This window comes from Protopterus annectens, chromosome 12.part0, assembly GCF_019279795.1.
Source record: "Protopterus annectens isolate FY-2018-M chromosome 12.part0, PAN1.0, whole genome shotgun sequence".
Classification (NCBI taxonomy): domain Eukaryota; kingdom Metazoa; phylum Chordata; order Ceratodontiformes; family Protopteridae; genus Protopterus; species Protopterus annectens.
The window spans coordinates 80,998,926-81,026,668 of NC_056746.1; the positions used below are offsets into that span (position 1 = coordinate 80,998,926).

Consider the following 27,743-nt stretch of genomic DNA (forward strand, 5'->3'; position numbering starts at 1 on the left):
ATTGTATCCTTTGGGAAGTCATCTACCCCAGGGAACTACCACATTGATAATACACCCCTAAGAGCTGACCCAGTTATTTTGGATTTGGCAACTTATGTGGACAGTGACCTAACTTTTAACCAACTTGTGTCCACTGTTGTGAGAAAGTTTTTCTACATTGCACAGATTAAAAACAAAGGGATTGTGTCTAGATCTTGGGATGTCATTGTCCTCCTTTACTCAGCCCTCATTAAGCCAATTGTTGAATATAATGCCCCCTTTGGCATGTATCTGTCCAGACACATGCAACAACTGGAATGCCCCACAAAGATACCTTACTAAAACTAAAGAATACAAGACCTAAACAACATGTCTTACACTGACTAAATCAAAGCCCTGTCACTATACTCAGTATCCTACACACTGGTAAGAGGTGACCTTTGTTTGGCATAGAAGGCAACCTCTGACCCATTACTGATGGATTTACTGTATATCATTAAGTCCACTGGCATGAGAAATACATGGTCTAGAGATCTAAATCTCTTCTGCAACAACAACCAAACAGTTTGGAGGGACATGTTTATCTCACAGAGATGTTGCTGCTTTGAAACAGACTCCCCATCTACATCAAACAAAGTTTATCCCTTTCCATATTCAGCTGCAACGTGGATCTATGAACAGACAGTTTACCCCAGGACTGCCCCCTGTACTACTAATGGGCAGAGGCAGCTCCTAAATTCTGTATTCCATGCATAGGTCCCCTAAAATTAATTATATTTTTATCCCAGTTATTCTCATTGGAGGTAATATATAATTATCGACCAAAAAACGGGTAAGGCCAATCTCTAGCCAAATGGGATAGGTTAATACAAGCACAAATAGGGATACTGTCAAGGCTTAAAAATGGTCCACAAGGGCAGCTAGCCTAGTACTTAACTATGAACCTACGTACCTATGCAGTGCGAGTATATACACGATACTGTAAGCACATTAACAAGAAGAACAGCTAGAGAGAAGCTGTTTCGGATATTGTCACAGTTCATAGTATATAACTAGGGTTAACTATACTGCAAAAGCTTTATAGCATTTCATGGTTACATATAGTATACCCCCCTTGTAGACTGGGCAATAGGTCAGTTATGTGTGTGTCATACTGTTGTGCCTTCTATCCCTATTTTTTTTTTATTTTGAGTGCTGGTTACTGTAGGGTTTAAAGCATTAAGGTAGTCTGCAGCATGAAACTATACACTTACTTAAAATATTAAAAATAAATTCCATTTTGTAGACTTTTTGAAATATTTTGACCCTCTCCAACACAAGCATCATAGCCAAATTCACACTCCACTGACCATTTCATGACCAAGCACACTTACCCAGTTAACAAAAACTAAAATAAAAATAAAATAAAAACTAGCAATCCATACACTCTCCCGGAGTGGGGGTGGTGGTCTATTTATGAAAAGAAATATCTTTTTTCACAACATTTTTATCCAGGTAGTCAGAGGTGAGACTCGGCTGCAGGCTGGCAGTTATCCTTGGGTGATTGATTTTTTTTCTCTCTTCTCCCTGCCAGTTGGCAGGTAAAATGCAGTGCCTAGTACACTAGGTCCATAATACTGGGTACAATGCAGTGCCTAGTACACTAGGTCAATAATACTGTGTACAATGCAGTGCCTAGTACACTAGGTCCATAATACCGTGTGAATACAATGCAGTGCCTAGTACATTAGGTCCATAATACCATGTGAATACAATACAGTGCCTAGTACACAAGGTCCATAATGCTGTGTGAATACAATGCAGTGCCTAGTACACTAGGTCCATAATACCGTGTGAATACAATGCAGTGCCTAATACACTAGGTCCATAATACTGTGTGAATACTGACAGTCAGTAGCACCTTGACTGTAGCACCTGAGCATTCCAAGTTAGGCATAGCACCTTCCTAGCTCCATTATGCATGGAGATGGACCCCTGACCTTTTACAAGGTATCAGGTCTGAGGCTGATCTCTGACCACCTCTATCAGTCTAGGAAGAATGACCTGATATTGGCTTCACCCTTTGTCTCTAAAAGTTTGCTCCCCAGCAGTCAGGCCAGCTTACTGAAACTCTGAGGCTGCAGTCAGGGCTGCATCAATCTACACTGCAGGTACACTTCATTCTTCACCTTTGTTATCCAAATACAACTCACCAGCTACAGCTGCCTGTTTTCAAGGATGACCTAAGAATACAAATGATGGCTGTGGGATTCATACCTAGGCCAGTAAGATGTACTTCATCTGCATTTCATTTTCATCTCATTGTCGTTGTCAAATAAGCTGTAGTATCAGACTTGATGTTTCACATGCCTATTATGTCCATGGCAGTTTACGTTTTAGACTTTGACTTCAAAGGTGGAACATCATGATCCAAGTGCATGCCTTTCACCACTTGCTTTTTAGCAACGATTCACCTAGAAATACATATGGCTGCTGGTACTGCAAAGCAACCTTAAGGGTCATCATCATCATCATCATCACTGTCCCCTTCTTCCCATTTTCTACATGGGGTTGGGGTGTCCTGTCACTTGTCGCCATCTCTCAGTGTTCAATACCCCTCTCCTACCTTCATCATCACTCATACCTGGCTGTTTAACCTCTACTCTCACACAATCCATCCATCTCGTTGATGGATGCCTTCATTCCTCTTGCCTTCTTCCTGTCTGTCCCAAATCTTTTTCACCAAATTGTTTTCTGCTTTTCTGCACCATGTGTCTGAACCAACATATGTTCTCTTCAGCCTTTTCTGCAACTGGATCTACTTTGGCTTCTGCTGTTATGTCCTCATTTCTTTGTCTGTCCCACAGTGTGCATCCTACCACCATCTCAGATACTTCATCTTCATCACCTCTAGCTTCCTCAACTCCTCTGCCTTTACTACCCAGGTTTCTGTACCATACAATAGTACTGGTTACACCACTGTTTTGTACCCCTTACTTTACATCTTCTTTGGCATTCTTCTCTTATATACTACACCTGATGTCCAGTGACAGTTGGCTGCACCCCGTTTGATTCTAGCTTTCGACGTCCTCATTCAGACTTTCCTTCTCCTCAACTACCCTCCCCAGATACTTGACGATATTAATGTTTTCCATTATTTTCCCTCCTATCTCAATTCCCAGCTTCTTCTGATTTTCCACATTTGCTGCAGTTACATTTATCTGTACTCTGTTTCATCCCATGTGCCTTCAGGTTTGCATTCTTTTCCTCTATCCTTTGTTGACATTTTTGCTCAGAATCTGGCTGTAATGCCATATCGTCTGCATATGACAACTTTGTTAAACTTACCCCTGCAACCTGTTTGCTAATGTAGTCCATCACCAGTATGAACAACAGTAGATTGAGAGATGAACCCTGATGCACACTCACTCGCACTGGGAACCCATCCCTGAGAATGAACACTGTTCATACTTTAGTCATTGTACATAGCTTGTACTAATTCTAGCAGTGTTTCTAGGATTTTGAACCACTGCAGTACTGCCCAAATCAGCTTTCTTGGAACCTTGTCATATGCTTTGTCCAAATCTAGGAATACCCAGTTGGACTGTTTCCTCATCTCTTTTCATAACTATTGCTCTCACTGCAAACATAGGACCAGTTGTGCTGCATCCTGATGTGAACCCAAACTGCTCATCTCCCATCTTACTGTCAACCACTCTTTTTATTCATCTATCAATCACCCTCTCCAGGACTTTCATGCAGTGTGATAGTGTTATGGTTCTGTACTGCCAACAGTTGTGATTATCCCCTTTGTTCTTGTACACACTGGAACAATTATGATTATTCTATCATCATCTGGGATACTCCTTTCACTCCACATTGCTATGAGTACCCTCATCAGCCATTTTTCTTCTCTCTCACCCCAAATATTTATCATATCTGTTGTGACCTCATCTGAGCCTGCTAGTCTGCCAGACTTCATTTTCTTTAGTGCTGTTCTTACTTCTTCTATGGTGGGCTCCTCCTCTTTTGTTATCATAGGATGTCTCTCAGACAGTACAGCTTCTGTCAGATTTTCTTCATTCAGAAACTCCTTCTATCTGCATCTGATACCCTGTGGAGTGGTGAGCACGTTGTTGTTGGCATCCTTTATGAAGGGTTCATAGGTTCATAGGTGTGTACTAGGCTAATGGCCTTGGGGCCTTTACAAGCCAAGCCTATAAGATTACCCTGGCATCATGCCACCCGATCTTATTTCCCAGTGCCTCTGTGGAATAAAGCCACTGGAGTGATCCCTGGGGTGAATTTTCTATTTCCCCTCCACTCATCAAGATTTCTCTTGAAGAGGGCCAGTGAGGTCTGCTGCTTGACATGTATGGGAAGTCTATTCCATAGCATGGACAATCTCTGGGTTATGAACCTGTCCCTCCAGCATGTTCTGTTGATTGTGGTAATGAGGTTGAGGTCTCTGGAGTGTGTAGTGTGGAGGGATTGAGATTTCTTTAGATGTAGCATTTCTAACAGAGCTGGGTCAGACATGGCTTTGTAAGTCAAGCAGTGATCACCTCTAAGTAGGTGATATGAGACAGAGAATAGTTGGACTTTTTTTAGTATGTGCATATAAGACAAATGTTTAAGGCCTAGGATCCTCTTTGTGAGGTACTTTTGCAGCCTCTCCAGTTGTTGCAGGTGTTTAGTGAGATACATGCCAAATGGGGCATTGTACTCGATGAGTGGCCTAATGAGGGAAGAGTAAAGGGAGACGATGACCTTTTTCTTCCTGGATGCAAAACCCTTAGTAATGAGATGTGCCACATAGAAGGACTTTCTGACCATAGTGGCAATGTGGTGGTCAAAAGAGAGGTTGCTGTCAACCTGTGTTCCCAGATCTCTTATAACACCTTCTGTGTTCAATGGACTACCATCGATGTGGTAATTCATGGGAACTGGGTTTTTCCCAAAGGGGATGACGGCACATTTTTGGCATTGAGCTTAAGGCCACAGTTCTGACACCAGTCATTGGTCTCAGTGAGGCCTTTCTGTAGGATGTCAACATCACTCGGGAGTTAATAATAGCTCCCAACTTGCAATTGTCTGTGAACTTTGTCAGCCAGAGTCCCTTCGTGTTGGCCTGGACTTCAGAGAAGTAGACACCAAACAGGAGAGGACCCAGGACCAAACCCTGTGGGACTCCACTTGTGACTGGTTGGCAGTCTGACTTGGAGTCAGCTACTTTCACACTGTGGGTTCTACCTGTGAGGCAGTTTGGAACCCACCAAGTGATATAGGGGTTGATGCCTAGCTTAGTGAGTTTTTCTATGATTCCTGAGTGGGGAATGGTATCAAAGGCTTTGGCTAGATCAAGGTAGGCTGTATGAACCATCTTGCCTTCATCCACAGCTCTGGTGACTGACTCAAAGAAGTCGACCAAGTTGAGCAGGCATGATCTACCCTTCACAAAACCAAACTGTATGGGATCCAGAGTTTGGTGATTCCCTATATCCTTGTTTATTAGGTCCATGATGATGTGTTCCATAGCTTTGCATATCACACTCGTCAGGCTAATGGGGCGATAGTTCCCAGGGTCTGTAGTCACTCCTCCTTTGTGGAGAGGGATGACTGTATCAGTGTGTCATTTGGAAGGGACAAAGCCTGAGGTGAGGCTGTGATAAAACAGGGCACACAGGTGAGGAGCCAGTACACTCTGTAGTTCATGTAGAACACAGCCAGGGATATTGTCAGAGTCCATAGAAGCTGTATTCTTGGCCTTGGACAGTGCTGTTTTAACCTGTGGAGCAGTTATACTGGGTGCCTGGCAATCTACTGGAATTGTGACTGACTATCTTCTTTATCTTTCTGTCTTTGCCTTGCAACCTTGTATAATTTCTTTGTGCCATTTACTGAGTCACTTTCCAGAAGTTGGTAGAGTGCCTCTGATGCCTTGCTCTTTGCTTCTGCAATTCCTTTCTTAGCCTCTTTGTTACCTTAAATGTAACCAGTTGAAATGCTGGCACCCACTACAGCGAGTCCTGAAACATGGAAACTGAATGGCCAAAAAAACGGACTTACATATATCAAGTCCAAGATGCTATTTCTCTGAATATTCCCTTTTCTCTGAGTTATGTAAATCTCAGAGATGGTATATATAATTTTGGGGGGGGGGTCTCCCATTGGAAAAATAAGTTTTAAGAAGAAAAGCAGTGTTCGAGATTCTTTCTTCTTTGGGTTTTCTCTTTTTTTTTCAGCTTTTCAGACCTCAGCATTTCAAGTGCTGACATTTCAGTAGGGAGCCAGCTTAAGACAGAACTGGAGTGAGAGACATCTATAAGCTTCATATTTAGGCACGAGGTGCTAACAGGGTTTAATGCCTGAAAATGTGTGTTAGAGGGAAATATTAAAATTGTAGAAGCTTTGCTACATGAAACGGTATACGCCCCTCACTGTTGTTTAGGACCATAATTCAGTAATATATCCTAGAAGACAATGAAACTTTCTTCTTTACAGTTCTTTTATACAGACTTATTTTAGTAAATTATTACTATCATAAATCATAAGCTCAGTGCATATTTTTATCAGTAGTGTGTCTTCTTGGTATGTTTGAGAGAAAAACAGAGCATATGTAACAGTGATTTACCTGTTTTGGTTATTTGGTCCAGTACAGGAGATCCTCTATTTTTCGCTGGAGTTGTAAGTTTTCCAGTGAAGCTACTCACAAAACGAGTTTCTAATTCAGCATATACTGCCGACATTTGCTGCATGTGTAATAAATAAAACAAGTTAGCCTTCTAACTAGAATTCTAAGAGAATAATGCTTTCTTAAGCCTCAAAGAACCATTAGTTCCCTAATCCAGTAAGAAAACTCAGGCTTTCTTTGAATCAATAAAATCATTTAACACTGCCACAGAAAGAATGATATGAAGTTAATTTCTTCATGTGACACACTGGAAACAACCTAGAAGGAGACAGTGCAGTAGAAAAACATGTTACAATACAAGAAAGAAAAGCAATAGTGTCTCATGACATTAAAATAATGCACATGCTGGAAGACGTAACTGAATGGGTAATGACAACGTGAATGGAATGAGGATGTATTACAGAAGGTCAACGACTGTTTAACTGCAGTCAAGCAACATCATTGGTCCACTGTATTTGGCATTCATCACATTCATCAGACCTATCATTGAGTACAATGCTCCCTTTGGTATGTACCTAACCAGGCATATCCAACAACTAGAACATCCACAGAGGTTCCTCACTGAAAGAATATAGGGCATAAGTAAAACGTCTTATGCAGACCACCTCAAGGCCCTATCCCTGTATTCTGTCTCCTACAGGCTGTTGAGGGGAAATCTATGGCTGGCATACAGGACATTGTCAGACCCCACTCTAATGGACCTCCTGCATATCCACAAAACAATCAACACCAGAATTACCCATTCTAAAGACTTAAACTTTCCTGTGATATAAATAGGGCCTGCTGGAGAGACAGGTATGTATCCCAGAGACTAACCCATCTCTGGAACAGGCAACCTCTCCATGTGAAGCAGAGTTCCTCCCTAACCCAATTCAAGTGTAACTTGGAAAGTTGGATGGAGAACAAGAAATGACACATATGTCTGTAATGGACATAGGCAACCTGTAAATGGTTCATCTCCTAGGCCCCTGACTGTAAATGTTTCATCTTCCAAGCCCCTGCTTACACTTATCAAGGGTAGTAGAACTTGTCAGAAATTTGGGATGCATGGCTAGGCTTAAAAAAGCCCTTTGGTCATTAGTCTAGTAAACACCTATGAACAGTTGGGGACAGTTACTTTAATTCCCTATACCCACTCATTACAACCACTTTATTGACTGTGTATATCTCAGATGTCTAATTATTATCAAATAAGAAAACATAATAATAAGTCATAGTAATGCATTTCAGTTTGTTTCACAGAAACACACACACTAGCTTTACATGCCATATCCACAACTATTATCCACATATTTCCATAGTTGCTATTAAGCATAGCCACTTTATTGACTTTAATACCAATTGTGAATACATAATAATAATAATAATAATAATAATAATAATAATAATAATAATCACCATCATTTTCTTCAAGTGAACACTGGTTCTGCCAACCAGATTAATGGGTGTTTAAAAATGACATGATTTTCATCCAAAGAATGCCTTGATGCTCTTATTATTGATTGTATACCCCAGAGATGTTCAGTTACAATCAAATAAACAAGTAATAATAATGTAATATCTTTCAGTTTGTTTTACTCAAATACACATTAGTCCTGTTAAACCAAATCAAGAACAGGTTGAGAAGACAGCTGTTGTCCATCACTTTTATCCAGAGACTGCTTCTATACAAAGCAATTACACTAACGTTATTGTGTGCGTATCACTTTAAAGTCTGATTGTGATAAAATGAATGCCAAAAAAGAATTGGGAACTGTAATGTACTTCAGCTCATTGGTGACATATACATATAGAACAAAGGTGCAACTCACTTCATCTCAAACACACACACACACACACACACACACACACACACACACACACACGCACATACTATTGCTCATGACCTTACACTTCTCATTTGTCTGTGTTTAATAGTAGCGATAGTAGACAAGACACACACACACACACAAAAAATGGTATACTTTGTTCAGACACTCAGATGCTCACACTCACGCACATGCACAAACACACACACACACACACACACACACACACACACACACACACACACACGTACACACACACACACACTCACAGACACAGAAAGACAAACAAATACACACATGAACTCAGAAAAACAGGCAGAGACACATGCAAACACATGCATGCACACACACACACACACACACACACACACACACACACACACACACACAGTCACATATTCTGCTCAGGCATGACACACACACAAAAAGACAAGCAAACATGCATGCACAAGTTCTCAGAAAGACAGGCAGACACATTATACACACACACACACGCACACACACACACACACACACACACACACAAAGACAGGCAAACAAATATGCACATGAACTCAGAAAAACAGGCAGACAAACACGCACACACACACACACACACACACACACAATCCTATCCTCTATTCAGGCAGACAGACAGACACACACACACAAACACAGAGTCATGCACTCTGATCAAGACACACAAAAACACACACAGAGTAAGATAGATACACACATACACACACACACACATGCGCATGCACACATGTACATGCCCACAAACACACACACACACACACACACACACACACACACACACACACACACACACACATATTATGCATCTAATGCTTACATTGCATCCACAATCTTCTTCATAGCAGTAGCAGGTTATGTTAGAAATTGGACATCTACCACACACAGACAGACACATTTACACATTTTGTGGTAGAGTGAAGTTCTAACTGCTTTTTAAAGCTGTTTCACCTTCAGCCATTGCTAGTATGAGAATCAGTCTTAATATTGCTTAGGGATGCTTAATAAAAGCTTGCTAAGCACATTTTGATGTTGGAAAGGTACTGAACAAACTTGCATTTTTCCTGATAATGGTGTGTAACAGTGACACTGCATGAAGAGCAATGGTTTCTAATCCCTTTTGTTGTGTTAGCTGTTCTGTATATGAGCTCAGGCCAAGGCTGAAAACACTCAATAAATCAGCCCACCTATCAAGTTAACAAATAATAATATAAAAAATAAATAAAAAACAGGATTGGATTGATTGCATTAACTGTCTATTAATGGTCATATTTCACACTTCTCAGATGGACAGTTAAAACAAGCAGGACTGTTCTGATGAAGAACTTATCTGCAATTTGTAAATCAATGTTAGACAATATAGATTTTGAGACAACAAAATATATAAATGTTTTGCCACTCAAAATGACAGGCATTTAGCAAAAATAAATTTCATGATAAGGATCATGCATTCATGATTCTCAGAATAAATTCAAGAAGGTGAAAACAAAAGTGGAACTAAAGTTTGCAAGGGAAATCACTCAGAAACAAAATTAAAATGAAGGCATTATGTTAATGTCATTCAGGTGTTTCCTATATATATTAGAGGGTGCATAAGTTATTGCGCTTTCTGATCTTTATTCCACATTGTCTCTATCTTCAAAAGCTCCAAAACATTGGATAATCATTAGGTAAGGAAATGTCATATTGTGTATAACCTCTGTAAAAACATTCAAACACTACAAAGCACAAATAGCATCTAGTGCCTTTAACAGATAAGCACTCTTATTTATGCTACTTCATTAGCAGATATGCGACTGTCTGTTAATGATACTGTTTTCATTGTACTGCATTTAGTTTATACAGTTCCATCTGTTAATGGCACTGTTTTCATTGTACTACATTTAGTTTATACAGTTCCACCTGTTAATGACACTGTTTTCATTGTACTGTGTTTAGTTTATACAGTTCCATCTGTTAATGACACTGTTTTCATTGTACTGCATTTAGTTTATACAGTTCCGTCTGTTAATGACACTGTTTTCATTGTAATGTGTTTAGTTTATACAGTTTTGTCTGTTAATGACACTGTTTTCATTGTACTGCATTTAGTTTATACAGTTCCATCTGTTAATGACACTGTTTTCATTGTACTGTGTTTAGTTTATACAGTTCCATCTGTTAATGACACTGTTTTTGTTGTACTGCGTTTAGTTTATACAGCTCCATATTTTAATGACACGGTTTTCATTGCACTGCATTTAGTTTATACAGTTCCGTCTGTTAATGACACTGTTTTCATTGTACTGCATTTAGTTTATACAGTTCCGTCTGTTAATGATAGTGTTTTCGTTGTACTGCATTTAGTTTATAGAGTTCTGTCTGTTAATGACACTGTCTCTAAAAGTATGTGATAGGCGTAGTCTGGTGCTGAGTTTTACTAACAACTTGATTGGTATTTGTAGTGGCTACATTGTATAACTACATCTCACACATTGTATCAGTTTGTTTAAGGATTAAGATGTTCAGTAAGCATGAAACAATTGCTTCATTGTCTCAGGATGTCCATTTCAACCAAAATGGCTACAGAGACAGTTGGAAAGTGTAAATTCATGGTTCCAGATGATTATTTGCATGGGTTGTAGGGAGTGGTGCCAGTGAGGTTTAAAACTGTTTTACTGGGGTGCTATCTGGGTAAAAATAACAGTTCCAGTCTGAGCATGAAATGCAATGCTCTTCTGCACACAAACCAGTGGGTCATCGTGCATCTGCAAAGGACTAAGTAATCAAGGAAATTAGGAGGTTGCTTTTGTAGGGAAGGTTAAGATTCTAAGTGCCTGCATTAATAACCATTTGAAATGTCAAGACCCGCTAGACCGAGACCCGAAATGCAGAGATTGAATGGCCAAAAGAATGAACTTACATATATTAAGTCTGAGATGCAATTTCTTTAACTATTCCCTTTTCTCTGAGGTGTGGTGATCTTAGAGTTGTTATATATAAGTTTGGGGGGGGGGTGGAAGGGTACAAAAAGATGTTTTAAGGAGAAGAGCAATTTTTGAGATTTACTTTTCTCCAGGTTTTTGGTCTTTTTTGGGGGGGGGGCTTTTTGGCACTCGGCATTTTGAGTTTTCAAAAAGGAGAAAAGACTCTGGTTCCCTTCTGCTCTCACTTGAGTGTAATCCTAAGCTTTGCAACTTTAGATCACAAAAATAATTGTAGATCTAGCAGGTATAACACTTTACAGTACAGAAAACAAATGCAAAACAGCAAATAAGTACTTAGAGATGTTTTCAGGCTGGTAATTGACCATATCAAAGTGTCTCCAGTGTTTTGTCACAGCAGATAGCATGAAGGGAAAAGATGTGTGTGCCCACTAAGCAGACAGGATTAGACGCATGCACCAAACAGTGCATGCACTAGATGGCCAGTATTGTGTGGATTTATGTGTGTCAAGCTACTGCTAGAAATAACCATTGATTGCCCCTGAGCAAAGGACAGTCATAATTAGCTCTTGCACATAAGCAAACAAATGGCCATGATTGGTTGACAGGAAGACTTGTAATTAGCATTTGCAATGGAGAAGAGAAAGCATCAGAGAAAAAGCTAAAACCACTTCAATGACTCCACTATATAATGTTAAGAATCCTTAACTGACCATTTGTGATGGTGGATTAAGTTGGCTCCTCTATGAAAGATCAGCATAAAACTAAATGAGAGTTTTTCCCCACAGAGCAAATAAAATATTCATAAAAAACAAGACAAAACTAAAAATAAGCAATACTGCAAGGGTGACAAGACCCCTGTACCCCTCACCACCTAACATATATAAAGTAATCTCATGGTTTGTTTTCTTTTCTACTAGTGTAGGTATATCTATGTCACTTTTTAAACAACAGACAACAATCTTGGATAAACAGCCATCATACTAAACCAAATTAAACAAAACTTACAAAAATGTTTTAAATTAACCAAAAGCCACCAACCTAAAACCCAGGTTAGAAACAAAACCACACCCAGACCTCAAATACAAAAACTGAGAAAAACAAGTAAACTCAATTTCACCAAAAATATACCCACAACTTTACCTACAACTTTACCCTTAACTTTACCCATAACTCTACCCACAACTTTACCCATAACTTTACCCACAACTTTACCCATAACTTTACCCATAACTTTACCCACAACATTACCCATAACTCTACCCACAACTTTACCCATAACTTTACGCACAACTTTACCCATAACTTTACCCACAACTTTACCCTTAACTTTACCCATAACTTTACCCACAACATTACCCATAACTTTACCCACAACTATACCCATAACTTTACCCACAAATCAAAGCTAAAACAGGTATTCTGAAAATAACTTTCCAAATCACACACACACAATAAAAAAACAGATACTCAGCCAAGCACCCTTCAAAAACAACTAGCAAAACTGAACAATAAAACCCTCTGACCTTATAAAAATATAATCTTTGTCTATCTTATTCTAGCTTAACATAACCTGACCCAGAAAAATGTTTGCTGCTATGGGATAACCAGTTCACAAAGTCTTGGTGACATTTTCCATGTGGATTTCAATGTTATTGTTACATAGTGCACAATATCAACTACCAATAATTCCATTTTCACCAATGATTTGGGAGTAATTGTTATTACAGTATGTCAGGAGTTATGTGAACTATCTGAAACAAACATCAACCCAGAAGGTGTGACTGCATGGCCTCTCAATCAGCTACATGATTACATAGTACAATTCCTAGAGCCTTCCTGCAAAAACTGACAATTTGCATTTGAATGAACTATTCATATTAAAATATTTGCATCTCTTCTTAATGAGAAGACAGCAAATGTTGAAGTGGCAGCAGTCTGAACACAATTAATGTACATGCCAAGAGCAAAGCACTTTTGCAGTTCTGGTTAAAATTAAAGCATTTGGTCATGATTAATGAGCACCTGTCAGATGCTTAGTACTCACACAGCATAAAAATGAAGACGGTAAAAACTTACTTTTAATATTTTGTGGAGCATAAATATGACAGCTATAATACCTGCTAGGGACAGAAGGTATGCAGCAGTTTACTGCTTCTTGGCCCAAACATTTGACCTTGTATTCATCCTTAGGATCAAGGCTGGTCATTTGGGGCTAAATGCCAGTATAACTCTCACCTTGGCAGATATTATAGCTACAATGCATTTAATTCTGCCTCTCAGTAGTCATCTTGGAATTACTGCTTCAGTTTTCTCCTGATGAGAGAAGGCATACAGGGACATTATTTCTTGGAGACTGCTGATCACCAGAAAGCCTAATAACTGCTTTATAGGTAACAGTTTGGAATCTGTGCTTATATTCTGGGCCTGGTGAGAGAGGGTGTAGAGTGCATTGATTCCTGACTTTCTGGTTGGAGAGTAAGTGTCTGTGCTTAACATTCCTGATTGGTCTGGCTGCTATTCAAGGCATCTCCCAGGAAAAGGCTACAAGCCTACAGACCCATGCATCATCTGGGACAAAACTGTGGATCACCAAACAGGCTGAGGCCTGATTCTCATCTTGGGATTGGTGCTAACATCTTGCTTCTGGTGAGAGAAGAAGCAAAGAACATTGTATCCCAACAGAGTGAAGGTGTGGTGAGCCCAGCATTTGTAGTAGCAAGGCAGTAGACATTCAAGCAACCCACTCTTTTCATAATTCTTGACAAGCTAATTCTTTGTTTTTAGTAAGTACTGCTTGATTTGTTGCTAACTTCAGAATATCTGACTAAATAAGTCATCCTTAAATTTTCACATTCTACGTATTTAGTTTCCCCTCACTTGTTTGGCAGTGCTCTGTATAAACTCAGACACCTTGAGTGACATTTTTCCTGTAAAACCACAATTGAAATTTCTCCAATACCTAGTTGCACACAGGACAACTAGTTTGCAGTGACAAGCACTGACCCCAGAGTTGCAAACTGGATAGTCCTGACAGTAACTGATATTCTCTCTCCAGCTGTTTAATCAATAAAAAAGGGTCTGTTGCCATGGATATGAACTTTCCTACTGTCTCTGTTACCAGCTTGGTGGATATGGGCATCCTGAGACAATATCAAAATTGCGTTATATTTACTGACAACCAGTTAATTCTCAAACAAACTGATATGGTATGTGAGAGATGTATTTACACAATGTCATTGGAGGCAAAGTATTTCTAATGTCAATGAGGTTGTCAGTAGTACACATGCTGCACCAATCGTGCACAATTCAAAGCAGACATATCAACCCAAGTATGCTGAGGCACTTAAATGTAACCTTCCCAAACCAGAAATACCTCCTAGTTGAAGTACATATAATGAATACCCTCAGCAGCCCCAGATGCGCTCTTTCAAAACAAATACCTCCTAGATGAAGTACATATAACGAATATCCTCAGCAGCCCCAGATGCGCTCTTTCAAAACAACACCCACATCAACACATAGAGCTACATCTCATGGAACCTCTACCGCTAAGCCCATACGGCAAGCCACCACACAATCCAACATTCTAGTCATTGGAGATGTCATCATGAGACACAGTGATGTCCCTCTCACCAGGCTGAATAAGGAGAAAGTTATGGTCAGTTACTTATCAGGGGCTAAGATCCGCAACATTACACAGGCACTCGGGTCATTGGACCACAGTTACCAATATGACTCAGTCATAGTTCATGTGGGAGTAAATGACATCAGACATACCTCCCTAGACTATATGAAGAGAGACATCATGGGCCTCTTAGAGTATGTGTCTCAGGCTGGTATGAGCCTAACATTGAGCAGCATTTTACCTTCTGCAAGAATGATCCCATAATACGAATAAAAGATGATTGATTTTAATAATTGGGTAAGTTTCAGGTGTCATTCTAATGGGATTGCAATATTTGTCAGCATGGAAGGAGATAGTCAACAGACCATGATGCTTTGCCAGGGATGGTCTGCACCTCTCCTGTCTAGGCTTTCAAATATTAGCTAAAACATTGTCTTCCCCATAGTGCCTTCTTAGGCAATGCCAGACTGAAAGTACTTCTGACATAGCAAATCAAAACCAAAAAAATCTAAAGGTATTACTGCTCAGTGCTAGGTGTCTAAACAAAAAACTCCACTCCCTAGAAGCTCTGTTTATCCTAGAGAATGCTGACTTCTGTGCAGTCACTGAGACATGGTTTAAAGCCATGGAGAGCATACCAACAGTGCTAGGTTATAATGCCTTCCGCAAATTTAGGCAAGCTACTTCATAGGCAGGGACTAAAGGTGAAGGTGTCTCTATTTACATCAAAGATAAATATACTTCAAAGCTGTTCCATGTTCAGATCACCATAGGCAATATCCAATACCACTTCCTTGCTACCTAAAGGTCCCCATGTATGACCCAAGACACCCATACCACTTATTTAAACTTATTAGAACAATAACCATCAAACCCAATACCATATTCATGGGTGACTTTAATTACCCCACTATTAACTGGGAGTCCTATACGACACCAAATGTACATGCACAGAGATTCCTGGATTTTGTAAACACAAACTCAATGGACAAGATGGTCAATATGCCAACCAGGGGTGCAACCATACTGGATCTGGTCCTCACTAATATGGAAGAGTGCTACACACCCCCTACTATAATGCCTTCCTTGATAAGGTCATACGACAAAATGGTCTCCTCTGAAGTAAAAATAAAATGCAGACCCCCAGCTAAACCTCCTGCTATTAACTGAGAACCAGGTAAAATTTCAAGCCTCCATAAACCATGAGAACACTGCTATCTATGTAGTACTGTTCACAGAAACCCTGTGCAAGCATGTTAATAGCTGCTTAGAGGCAGCTACCCACCAGGAAGAAGTACATAACTAACTCAAAAAACAAGCCACCCTGGTGAAATCACAAAATCAATAGGCTGTATAATAGAAGGAAGAATATCATAGCAAAAATTAGGAGGTGCAGCACCCAGCAGGATAAAAGCACTCTCATCAAACTAAACAAACAATTCAGAGGACAAATAAAGTCTACCAAAGCCAAATTTGAGGTAAGTTTGGCCAAGGACAACCACAAAGCATTCTTTAGCTATGTCCACAACCTCAAAGGCAATACACAATTGATTGCAGAGCTCATTGTAAATGGAGCCACCTATACTGAGCCAAAAGACATAGCAAACCACCTGAATGATAAATTCAGCTCGAACTTTATCCGTCTCTCCCCCTCAACCTTCCCTCAGGAAATATCAACAAATATAACTCCCCCTACTATCACTAGGGAGCAGGTCCTTAATGCTCTCTCTAAGACCAAGAACACCACATCAATGGGCCCAGACAATATCCCAGGATGCCTTCTAAATAGCATTAAACATGACCTATCAGGGCCTCTGGAATTACTATTTAACTGTAGCCTCCAAACAGGTTTCATGCCTCATGAATGGAAAAAGGCAACACTCATCCCTCTGCACAAAAGTACGCCATCTATAGACCCTGGAAATTACCAACCCACAATTCTCACCAGTCTTATATGTAAAGCCATGGAAAGAATTATCATGGACATGATCAACACAGATATAGTAAACCTCCAGACACTGGACCCAAACCCAGTCTGGTTTCATCAAGGGCAGATCATGCCTACTCAGCCTGGTGGACTTCTTTGAGAAGGTCACCAAAGCAATGGATGAGGGCAAAATCGTTCACACCTGGCCAAGGCACTTGACACAATACCCCACTCAGGCATTGTTAACAAAGTCAAGAGGTTAGGTACAAACCCAAAGTCAAGGTCAATGACAGTGGTCTCTGGCTGACTAAATTTGCAGATCATTGCAAAATAGGAGTTGTCACTGAATCTCACACTGACACAAATGTTCTCCAGCATACACAGACAAACAACTGGTGTCAGAGCCATGGACTAAAACTAAATGCCAAGAAATGAATAATAGTATCCCTTGGGAAGTCATCAATCCCTGATAACTATCATATTGACAACACATCCCTTAGAGCTGACCCAGTAGTCAGCAACTTATGGACACACATAGATAGTAATCTAGCCTTTGACCATCATGTCTACAGTGGTGAGGAAATTATTCTATATTGTGCAACTTATAAACAAAGGAATGGCATGCAAGTCCAAGGAAGTCATTGTTCCACTGTATTCAGCATTCATCAGACCTATCATTGAGTACAGTGCTCCCTTTGGTATGTACCTAACCAGGGATATCCAACAATTGGAACGTCCACAGAGGTTTCTTACTAAAAAAATACAGGGCGTAAGTAAAATGTCCTATGCAGACTGCCTCCAGGCCCTATCCCTGTATTCTGTCTCCTACAGGCTTTTCAAGGGAGATTTATGCCTCACATACAGAGCATTGTCAGACCCTATTCTGATGGACCTCCTGCATATCCACAAAACAAACAGCACCAGACTTACCCATTCTAAAGACTTAAACATTGCCTATGATATAAATAGGACCTGCTGGAGAGATACCTATGTATCCCAGAGACTACCATGTCTATGGAACAGGCTCGCCATCCATGTGAAGAAGAGTTCCTCCTTGGCCCAATTCAAGTGCAACTTGGACAACTGGATGGGAAATCAGAAATTCATCCCTGGTTAAGCACCTATGTCTCTAATGGACACAGGTAACCTGTAAATGGTTCATCTCCCAGGCCCAATTCTTACACTTATCAAGGGTATCAGAACTTGTCAGAGATTTGGGATGCATGGCTAGGCTTAAAAAGGCCCTTGTGGTTGTTAGCCTAGTAAACACCTATGAACCTATGAACATGCTTGCTGTAGTAACTACAGCACCATTTAAAGCACCATTCATATCATATGTGCCTTCACTCAGCAAATACAGTAAAAGTGCTGCCAAAGTATGCCTTCTGGATTTTTTTTTCAAACACCTTTACTGAATTATCAGTTGTGACATAGACAAATTTACATTAATAAAAAAATAATCAAACTTTATTAACATAACAAACATTATACTTCACATATAAAGTATGCCTTCTGGATTATCCAAATGCAGCAACTACTATGGATGCATTTATAAGAAATATCTTATAAATGAGATGGCAAAATGCAATAAATCTGCTTCACTAAATTATCTCTTTGCCAAAATCCTCTTATGTACATGTAACCAGTTAGCAATTTGTCAAACTTTTCCAGCTTTATCACAAAACCTGAGATAATGACGTCACAGATGAACACCGATCTTCTGAACTAGTTGGCCAAAAAGGGAACTTGATATTTTTTCTTGTTCTTCATTTAACAGAGCTGTCATGCTGAGGTTAGGGGCATGATGTGTGTGTTTTACCAAACTGAGTCTTAGGTTTTTATGACTGAAATATACACTATCAAACGAAGCCTAAAATAAGTACAACTGTATTGATATAGCATATTGTATTTCGATTTCTTCAGCAGTAATTGTGGCGTGTTAAAGATTGACTCCAATTTCATAACTGAATTTTAACATGTAACACACATAGATATCTGTCTCTCTCTCTCTCTCTCTCTCTCTGTATATTTATTTTATTATTTATTTATTTTACATTTGTTAACCGGGAAAGTCCGACTGGATACAGGTCCATTTTCAGTGGAGGCCCTGGGAGAAAAGCTCCAAATGTACAAAAACAAGAGTAAATACAGTGAAATTATTACAGTGAGTTATCACAAAACTGAGATTTGTTTAACGATATGTACACACAGGTACATGCTTTTCTCACATACACACAGTAAAGGTTGGAAGCAAGTAGCTGAGAAAGAAATAGTTAAAGATTTCATCTGAAAAAGGAAAACACATATATTAAAAGTGGTTATCATGCATGGTGTAGTGTTAACTTTAAATCTTTCCATTAGGTGGGTGATACACAGAATTTTAAACAGATAGAGAGTCAGAGTTTTATTCCTGTAATGAGGTTCTCATTTATGAATTATGTTTGAGTGGGGGTTAGTCAAGGTTTGTACAGGGACAAAGCCACTGCATTTTTAGGTATTTCCTAAGGGATGTTTTGAATTGGGATAAGGAGGGGTCAGTGGTGAGTTCAGCAGGAAGTAGTTTCCAGTTTTTACCGGCAGAGTTGGATAATAGTGATTCACCAGCTGAATTGTTGGTTTTAACAGTTTGCACTAGCAATTTTTTGGAAGAGCGAAGGTATTTTAGGTTACTGTAGGGGGTAATAATATTTTTCAGTATGGGTGTACTGTCTGGTTGGTAGAGGATTTTGTGAACAACTATTAGTTGGTTATATTGCAGTCGATAGGGTAGTTCAAGCCAGTCTAACAATTGAAGGTTAAGGTAGTGATGGGTTCTATAACCTGATCCTGTGGCAAATCTGGCAATGTTATTGTAGCACCTAGTTAACTTACTGAGGTTTGATTTGCTTAGGTTTACGAAGATGGGTGAGGCAAGAGTCGATAGCAGATGAGTATGGGCAATACAAGTTTTAGCAGATGGGGTTAGGAATAGTTTAATCCTGTATAATGAGCCTAATTTTTTATTAACTGTTTTAATAGTTTTTGAAACCAAAAACAACAGGATGGACTTCGGCAACCCGAACCAAACTATACAAACTTGAACAATGACTGAAGCGAAGAGTAGAATAACCACAGTGGCAAATAATTCTTTAGCCACTGTGGTTATTCTACTCTTCGCTACTAAAGAATTATTTGCCACTGTGGTTATTCTACTCTTCGCTACTAAAGAATTATTTGCCACTGTGGTTATTCTACTCTTCGCTTCAGTCATTGTTTTAATAGTTTTGTCTATGTGAACATCAAACTTGAGGTTGTTGTCGATGATCACTCCCAGTAGTTTAGTACTAGGTTCTGGGGAAATTATGGTACCATTGTTAGATATTATGGTGAGAGGTGGTGAGGTGACCTTGCAAGTGGGGGAGAAGAGTAATAGTTTGGTTTTATTTGGGTTTAATAGTAGTTGGTGACCAATGAGCCAGTTCTCTACTTTGTTGAAAGTGATTTGGGACAAGGATTGTAAATCTGTGGGGGAGGTGGCAGAGCAGATTAGGGTTGAGTCATCTGCATACTGAATACAAGTTTGCATCAGGGATGACCTTGTACAGGTCATTAATGAATATGGAGAATAGGAGGGGACCTAATATAGATCCCTGTGGGACTCCAATGGTGACTGTTAAAAGGGACGATAGGTTATTCTTCCATAGTACAGCTTGTTGTCTGTCACTTAAGTAAGAATGAAACCAGGTAATTGCTAGGTTATCTATGGAGAGTGATTTTAATGTGTTTAAGAGTAGCTGGTGATTTACCATATCAAATGCCTTGGATAGGTCAAGGAAGAGGGCTGAGGAGAGCTTGTTGTCATTATGGTTTTGATTTATTATATGGGAGAAGGAGAGAAGGGCTGAGGTCGTACTATGACAAGGTCTAAATCCATGCTGGGAGGGGGCTAGGAGAGTGTTTTGATTCAGATAGGCAAGAAATTGCTTGTGGATACATTTTTCCATTACTTTAGCCAAGGGAGACAGAATGGCTATAGGCCTATAATTTGAAAGTTCAGTGGAATCTCCCCCTTTATGAAGAGGAACAATGTGGGAGATTTTCCAAATGTGGGGGATATAGGCTTCATAGATAGGTCTGTTGATTAAAATTGATATGGGGTATGCTATTTCATTAGCGCCTTTTTGGAGATATTCTACAGGTAGTAGGTCTGCTGAAAGGATGGTGCATTTCAGTTTTTTAAGTAGGGACTTAATAAAAGATGTTGGTACTGGATCAAGCTTAAAGGGGATCTTATTATCAGGTGTGGGGTTGTGGTACTTGGGGTATAGGGAGGTAGCTTACTGGCTAGGGATTGCACAGTTTCTGTAAATAAAGTGTTAAAGGTGTTAGCAACAATTTTAGGAGGTTGTTGGAGTGTAGTTAAGGGGGTAGGGGTAGTTGATTAGCCTGGGTGGAGAAGTTTGTTTATGCCTGACCAGAATTTTTGTGGTTGATTTTGGAGCTTTTGTTGCAGATTACAGTAGTAATTCTCTTTGTCTAGCATAATAGACTTCTTTGCATCATTTATCAGCTGTTTATATATAAGGTGGTTCTCCAGGAGGTCCATTCTTTGTTTCTGCTAATATTTTTTGTCTTGTATCATTGGTCAGCCATGGCGCTACTTTGTTATTGGTTCTGATAGTGCGTGGGGGAGCATGGTTATCCAGGATAGCAAGAAATGTAGAGTTAAAGTATGAGACTGCTTCATCTAGTGGAAGTAGCCATAGGTTGGACCATTCACATGTGTTAAGTTCATTCTGAAATTTAGTTTGAATAAAGTTCTTACAACTTCTAATGATTTTAAAGGAAGATTGCTGAAGGATGTCATTTCTTTTCCTGATTATATAGGTCAGGAAGTGATCACTAAAGTCCTCAGGTAGGGTGCCTGTTTTATATATCTGGGGTAGGTTGTTTATTAATATCCAGTCTATGATACTTTCTTTTTTGTTAGGCTTATTGATTCTGTTTGGGGGAAGATATCTGGAAGAAGCCATGCAAATTTATATGGGTGGAAGGGAAGTCTGAAGAGCAAGTATTCCAGTTGATATTAACATCCCCGAGAATAATAGTTTCCTGGGGGCAGTTAGTGGAGAGCCATTGGAGGATACCCTCCAAGGTATTTGTGTTGTCACCTGGGGGAATATAGATACATGCAATGTTTATAGATTTGCGTTTGTTAAGTTGGACCTTTGTGATGAGTATTTCTGCATTGTTAGTAAACAAGGCATTTGAGGTACTAGTTTTGGATACTTCCAGAGTGGATTTATACAAGATGGCTACCCCCCTCCTTTCTTAAGAGATGTGATCAAATCTTAATATATTGTACCCTGGGGGTATAATCTCATTATCAATGGTGGTAGGCTTGAGCCAGGTCTCGGTAAGGCATAGTATATCAGGGGAGTGGACATCTAGGAGGGCATGTAAGTAGTGAATTGTCTTGTTTATACTTCTAATGTTTAACTGACACACTAGAAGTGAGTTGGGGGCATTGTTTCAGTTTCGTAGGCTTGTATGGGTGTTATTTGTGGGGCTGATAGTAACAGGTGGGGTTGGACCTGGGTTAGGGTGGATGTCACCATCCACTATGAGGTTAGGTAGTAATCTAATATCAAGTTTCTGGAGCTTTAATAAGAGTTTGTGGTAGTATTTAGTTCTAGGACTAATATATGAAGCAGGAATGGGATGTTGAGTTTTTGCATTAGAAGAGTTTGATGAGATGTGGGGTAGTGATTGGTTAGAATTATGTGGCTGATTAGTAGTACCGGTTTGGGTTCTAGGGTAGTGGGTGCCAGGGAGGGCTTGGTATTCATAGGCTGTGAGAAGATAGAGAATTATAATTGGGGGTATTAGGCAGTAAATAGGCTTTGAGTTTGAAAATGTATTAAAAGTATGTGGAGGCATTGTAGGGGTATTTGAGTAGTGCTTGTTTAAAATAGAGTTGGGGTGTTTATAATTAGCATATAGTAAGAGACTGGAGAGAGTTGGAGTAATAAGGCTGAGTCCTATGAGTGATTGGTTAATGCTGATTGATTCTGATGAGTGGAAGTGGTGTCAGATGAGGGGGAGTGGCAAGGTGATAATAAGTGTAGGACATCTGGGGCAGGTGGGAATTGGGGGCAGGGGAGGGGAACGGAGTGGGTATAGCCAAAAGAAGAAGAAGATCAAAGAGAAAAAATCAGTGGAGTGTTGAAGTCTGAAGGTAAGTGTGTTGATATATATATAAGAAGGTAAGAGGCTTAAAAAAATAACTGAGATTATAGCAGAGTGATATAAGGAAATATTTCTATGGTTATGCTGGGACCACAGTGTGAGAGAGAACAATAACAAAGAGATGAATAAGAACTGTGTTATGGAGATTCAATGAGGAAGAGGTAAAGGGATTTAGAGACCCTAAAGCTAATAGTATAGAGCCACCTAGTAGGCACTTGGATATACTAATAGTATGGAGCCACCTAGAGGGCAGTGGGCTACTTGCATGCAAGCACACTACTGGAGATTCATATGAACCAAGGCAGACAAGCTAAGTCAAAAGATGGTGCCTTTCTACATCAGGCTTTTTGATATCTCTGAAATTTAGCAGGAGAGGGAGGGGAGGTGTGCAGGTTCAAGGTGGAAGAAGGGATAGACACAAAGTAATGCAAGGTTGAGAGTCAGAAAAACTGGACTAAGTCAACTGCTAAAAAGAAAACAGGAAAACCAAGCTAAGTTAATTGCAGGTCAGTGTGGTGCAGTATTTACCTAATAACTACAAATGTTATACTACTAATCTAGTACAGAGTGGTGAAAAGGAACACCACTTCTGCAGGGAAAAACAAAATAAGTATGGGCTGCAGGTACATAGGTAAACTTTTTCCAAGTGAAAGTAGTTTTAAATAATTGATCTAGGAGTACTATAGGAAGAGAGAAATGGGGGGGGGGGGGGAGACCAGTAGTGTGCACGTGTACAGTGAAAGGGAAAACAGTCTTCAGTTTGGAGGACAGATTAAATACAACTCTAACATACACTAGTGTAGCTGAAAGCAGCTTAGTGTTCCACCGACGCAGGGTCTCACAGTGCAGGGCAATGAGACAGCCTTGGGTTGATTGGAGGTTGGCCAAGACACAGGATGTAACTTTTGCTGAGGGGACTGGAAGTAAAAAGTAAAAGGAGGTAAATGTTATGTCTGAAGTTTTAAAACACTCTGTATATATCCATATATATGTACATCAGTGGTCTCAAGACTTTACACATCCTTGTCTGTTTACCACAATTAAAAAGTTAAACTCCGATATATTACCGTGTTTTAGCACCACATCAAGGCCGTTTACCAGACCCCATGAAAGTTCTGCATCATCAAGTACTCCAAGGTGATAAGGCCGTTTGGTGATTAGGCTGTTTAAGTTGCCCCTAATTCAGTTTAAACCTGCTGTCCTGAGCAGATAATGGAATGACATAAAAACTTAAATTAAAGCAGATTATAAAAAATTATACAAACGCAAAACTGTACATTACAAAACTAGCTACAATTCAAAGGTTTAGGCTCTTTCTCCACGTATCCTACAAGCCAGCTGAATGTCTTTAGGCATTATAGTCACTCATTTTGCATGGATGGCATGCAAGTTAGTATCTTCAAATAGGACAACTAAATAGGCTTCACTGGCTTCCTGAAGGGCGCCAATGGCTGCACTCTGAAATCTCAAGTCAGTTTTGAAGTCTTGGGCAATCTCTCTCATCAGTCTCTGGAATGGCAGCTTTCGGATTAGCAACTCTGTAGACTTCTGATATCAACAAATTTCTCTGAGGGCTACAGTACCGGGCCTATAACGATGAGGTTTCTTCACCCCACCAGTAGATGGAGCGCTCTTCCTCGCTGCTTTCATTGCCAATTGTTTCCTTGGAGCTTTTCCACCAGTAGATTTTTGGGCAGTCTGTTTTGTACGAGCCATGTTTTATCACAAAAAAAGCTTTAAATTATAGATAAAGGCCACACAGATCTCCAACAGCAACATATATATATATATATATATATATATATATATATATATATATATATATATATATATATATAGATCTACTTCATATGTTCGACACTTCTAAATGCCAACTTTCATATGGCTGAGACTTTTGTTTTTCATATGTTCGACATTTCAAATGTCAATCATATGGTCTCGGCCATATGAATGTTGGAATTTTGAAGTGTCAAACATATGAAGTAGATCCGTATATATACATATATACCCATTTATCAAATTGTATGTTAGCAAACTGTAATTGTACAAGAGCAGAACTTGACAGTTTTGTTACTAAGGTTGTGAAACTGAGTATAATAAGCTGAGAAGAGATTTCTACAGGTGTCTGCTCAATTAAGCACTAAATCAAGTCTGCAGTTTTGTTGTAACTGCTAACCTCTATTCACCAGTTACACCAGCTACAAATGTGGCATGTTTTGCAGATGTACCGGCAGGGTGCTGCAAGTAATGGCAACGTACAGTTTAAACTGGCTAACTAATTACTGTTATGGGCTGAGAATTCCTGTTTTACCTTGTATATAACAGATGAAATTTATGCACAGACAAAAAGGGTGTGTTTGGCATAATGGTTAAAGTTTTCTCCTGGTCAATACAAGGTACAAGTTTTGCTTCTAACATTGCGTTATTGGCTCAGCTTAAAATGGCCCTTCAGGGCAGTTAGCCTAAGAAATATTTATTATTTTTTCACTCAATTTGCAGGCAGCCATTGCTAGAGCACTGGCCTAAGTTAATCTCTTGGGTAGCTCCTAATTACAAAATGGCATGCCAGAAATGTTATTGCTGTTTGTCACAGCAGAACATGACTTAGTATGATATCTCTACAGCTGTTTGATTTTATTTTGTCAACCTGGGGAGCTGATTGTTCACCTTTACTTCTAATATTTCATCAGTACTCCTGATTTTATTTAAAGACAAAATCGTTAACATAATCCTGCCAGAAATGGAAGCTCCTTGTCAGATGGATTGATGTACTGGATTGTTCATCTGCCTTAGAAAAAGTTTTGTGCCGATGAAACAGCACTTCAGAAAAATGTGAAGAAGAAAACAGCAACTCTCCTGATTTAGGACCAGCTTTTTTACACATGGTCATCTAAAATGTGATGTGGATTTTGCAACTCCAGAGGCATACTATGATGATGAAATGCCATTCTGATCCTGGCATCTGATTTGAGTTACTCTGACTATCTTGGAATCACTTTTAATTAAATGGAATTCAGGAATTACGCTTAGCTGCAAAGGATCATATGACTGAGTACAAAGAGATATCCCAGAAACAGGTATACCAAATCTCAGTACTAGGTCTAATCTTCAATATCCTGTGACTCAGCACAATATTTTTACACATTTGTCTGGAATTGTCCCTATCCCCATCGCCCCCACTCACTTCAGAAGAGCATCCCTATGACTTTTTACACTCCTGACCCATCATTACATACTAGGCTGTGCAATGTTCCATTCATTTTGTCTACTGTGCAGTGTTCCATTCATTTTGTCTACACACAGTGCATAAGGAACAGCATTAGTTTGTTTCTAAAGCTGCACCTCTGCAGATACAGCAGGTGTGGGCATTCTGATTTTCCTTTTTGTTTTCCTTAAAATAGGATGACTTAACTATCATCCATATACCTTCCTTGTGACAGAACCTAGAGTGACATTACCACTAAATCAGTCTTCACAGTACAGGGTACAACGGCTGAGTCAGCATGTCTCATTCAAAACTACTTTGCAGCTTAGCACAGTGTGTTTAATTTATCATTTATGATGGCACTATTCAGAATCCTTATTATGAGTGAGTATTTGCTGTGAGTCACTGTTTATGTTGTAACATGTCAGTCAAAGCCTTCGGTGTGCTGTTGTATCCAAGTTCTGAACCTGCTCCAGTATCTTCACTTTGTTGATGTTCACGTTGAGGCAGGTATAATATCAGGGTCTATAACAAAATTACAAAAGACGGAAACCGTGATTACAAATATGTCAACACGTAAAAAGCGAACAACCAGAAGAGCGAACCACCTAGTGAGCGAAAACCAAAACATCGAACTGTTTTCCCTAACCAACAGCACCATGCAGGTATACCTAAACTAAGTACAAAAAAGTAACATAACACATTTTTGCAGGGGGGCAAGCCCCCATGCACCCCCCACCCCCTACTTATATATACCAACAACAAGATTGCACTACAGTGGAGAAAAGGGTATATTCCCTTATCCCCAGAATCGCACTGCTGGCCAAAAAAATCCTTTCGATGTTTTGCCTTTCACTCAAAAGGTGGTTCGCTCTTCTGGTAGTTTGCTCTTTACATGTCGACGTATTTGTATTTGCGGTTTCCATCTTTTGTGATTTTGATATAGACCCTAATATCATGGACATTATGCCACTGTGTGACAGTTTTATACCCAACACTTTGACTGAATGTGGAGTGTGTTGAAACAACCTTTATACAACACACTAATATATAAAGTGCCAATACTAAGTAGTACCCTTACATGCTAGCCTGTCAAACTACAGATACCCAATGATAGATTCCAATACCCTTACAATGACAACACACAGCATTCTTTCATGCTAATATGCAGGTATTTTTGTTCTGGGTTATTTTTCTGACAACCTTGCCAGCTGGCCATTCAGCTGCTGCCACTACTGTCCATTATTTCTCCTATCCACAGGGTAATAGCAATGCAGAGTACAGCCATCACACAAGCAGCCAGGGTGTTTCAGTTATGACCCTAACCCTGACCCTAGTGGCTAATACATACACTTG

The 27,743-nt window shown here is 39.6% G+C and overlaps 1 protein-coding gene and 1 pseudogene across 3 annotated transcripts in view; both read right to left on the reverse strand.

Moving 5' to 3' along the window:
• The window catches only part of LOC122816354 (Grid2 interacting protein), a 1,236,636-nt gene that overhangs the window by 237,973 nt on the left and 970,920 nt on the right, over positions 1-27,743 (reverse strand). For all 3 annotated transcript variants that reach the window (XM_044089096.1, XM_044089095.1, XM_044089093.1), the window contains one exon: positions 6,593-6,710. In XM_044089096.1, the coding sequence (XP_043945031.1) occupies positions 6,593-6,710 (118 nt within the window). The remainder of the gene's footprint in view (positions 1-6,592; positions 6,711-27,743) is intronic.
• Positions 24,488-24,907, reverse strand: LOC122816355 (annotated as a pseudogene).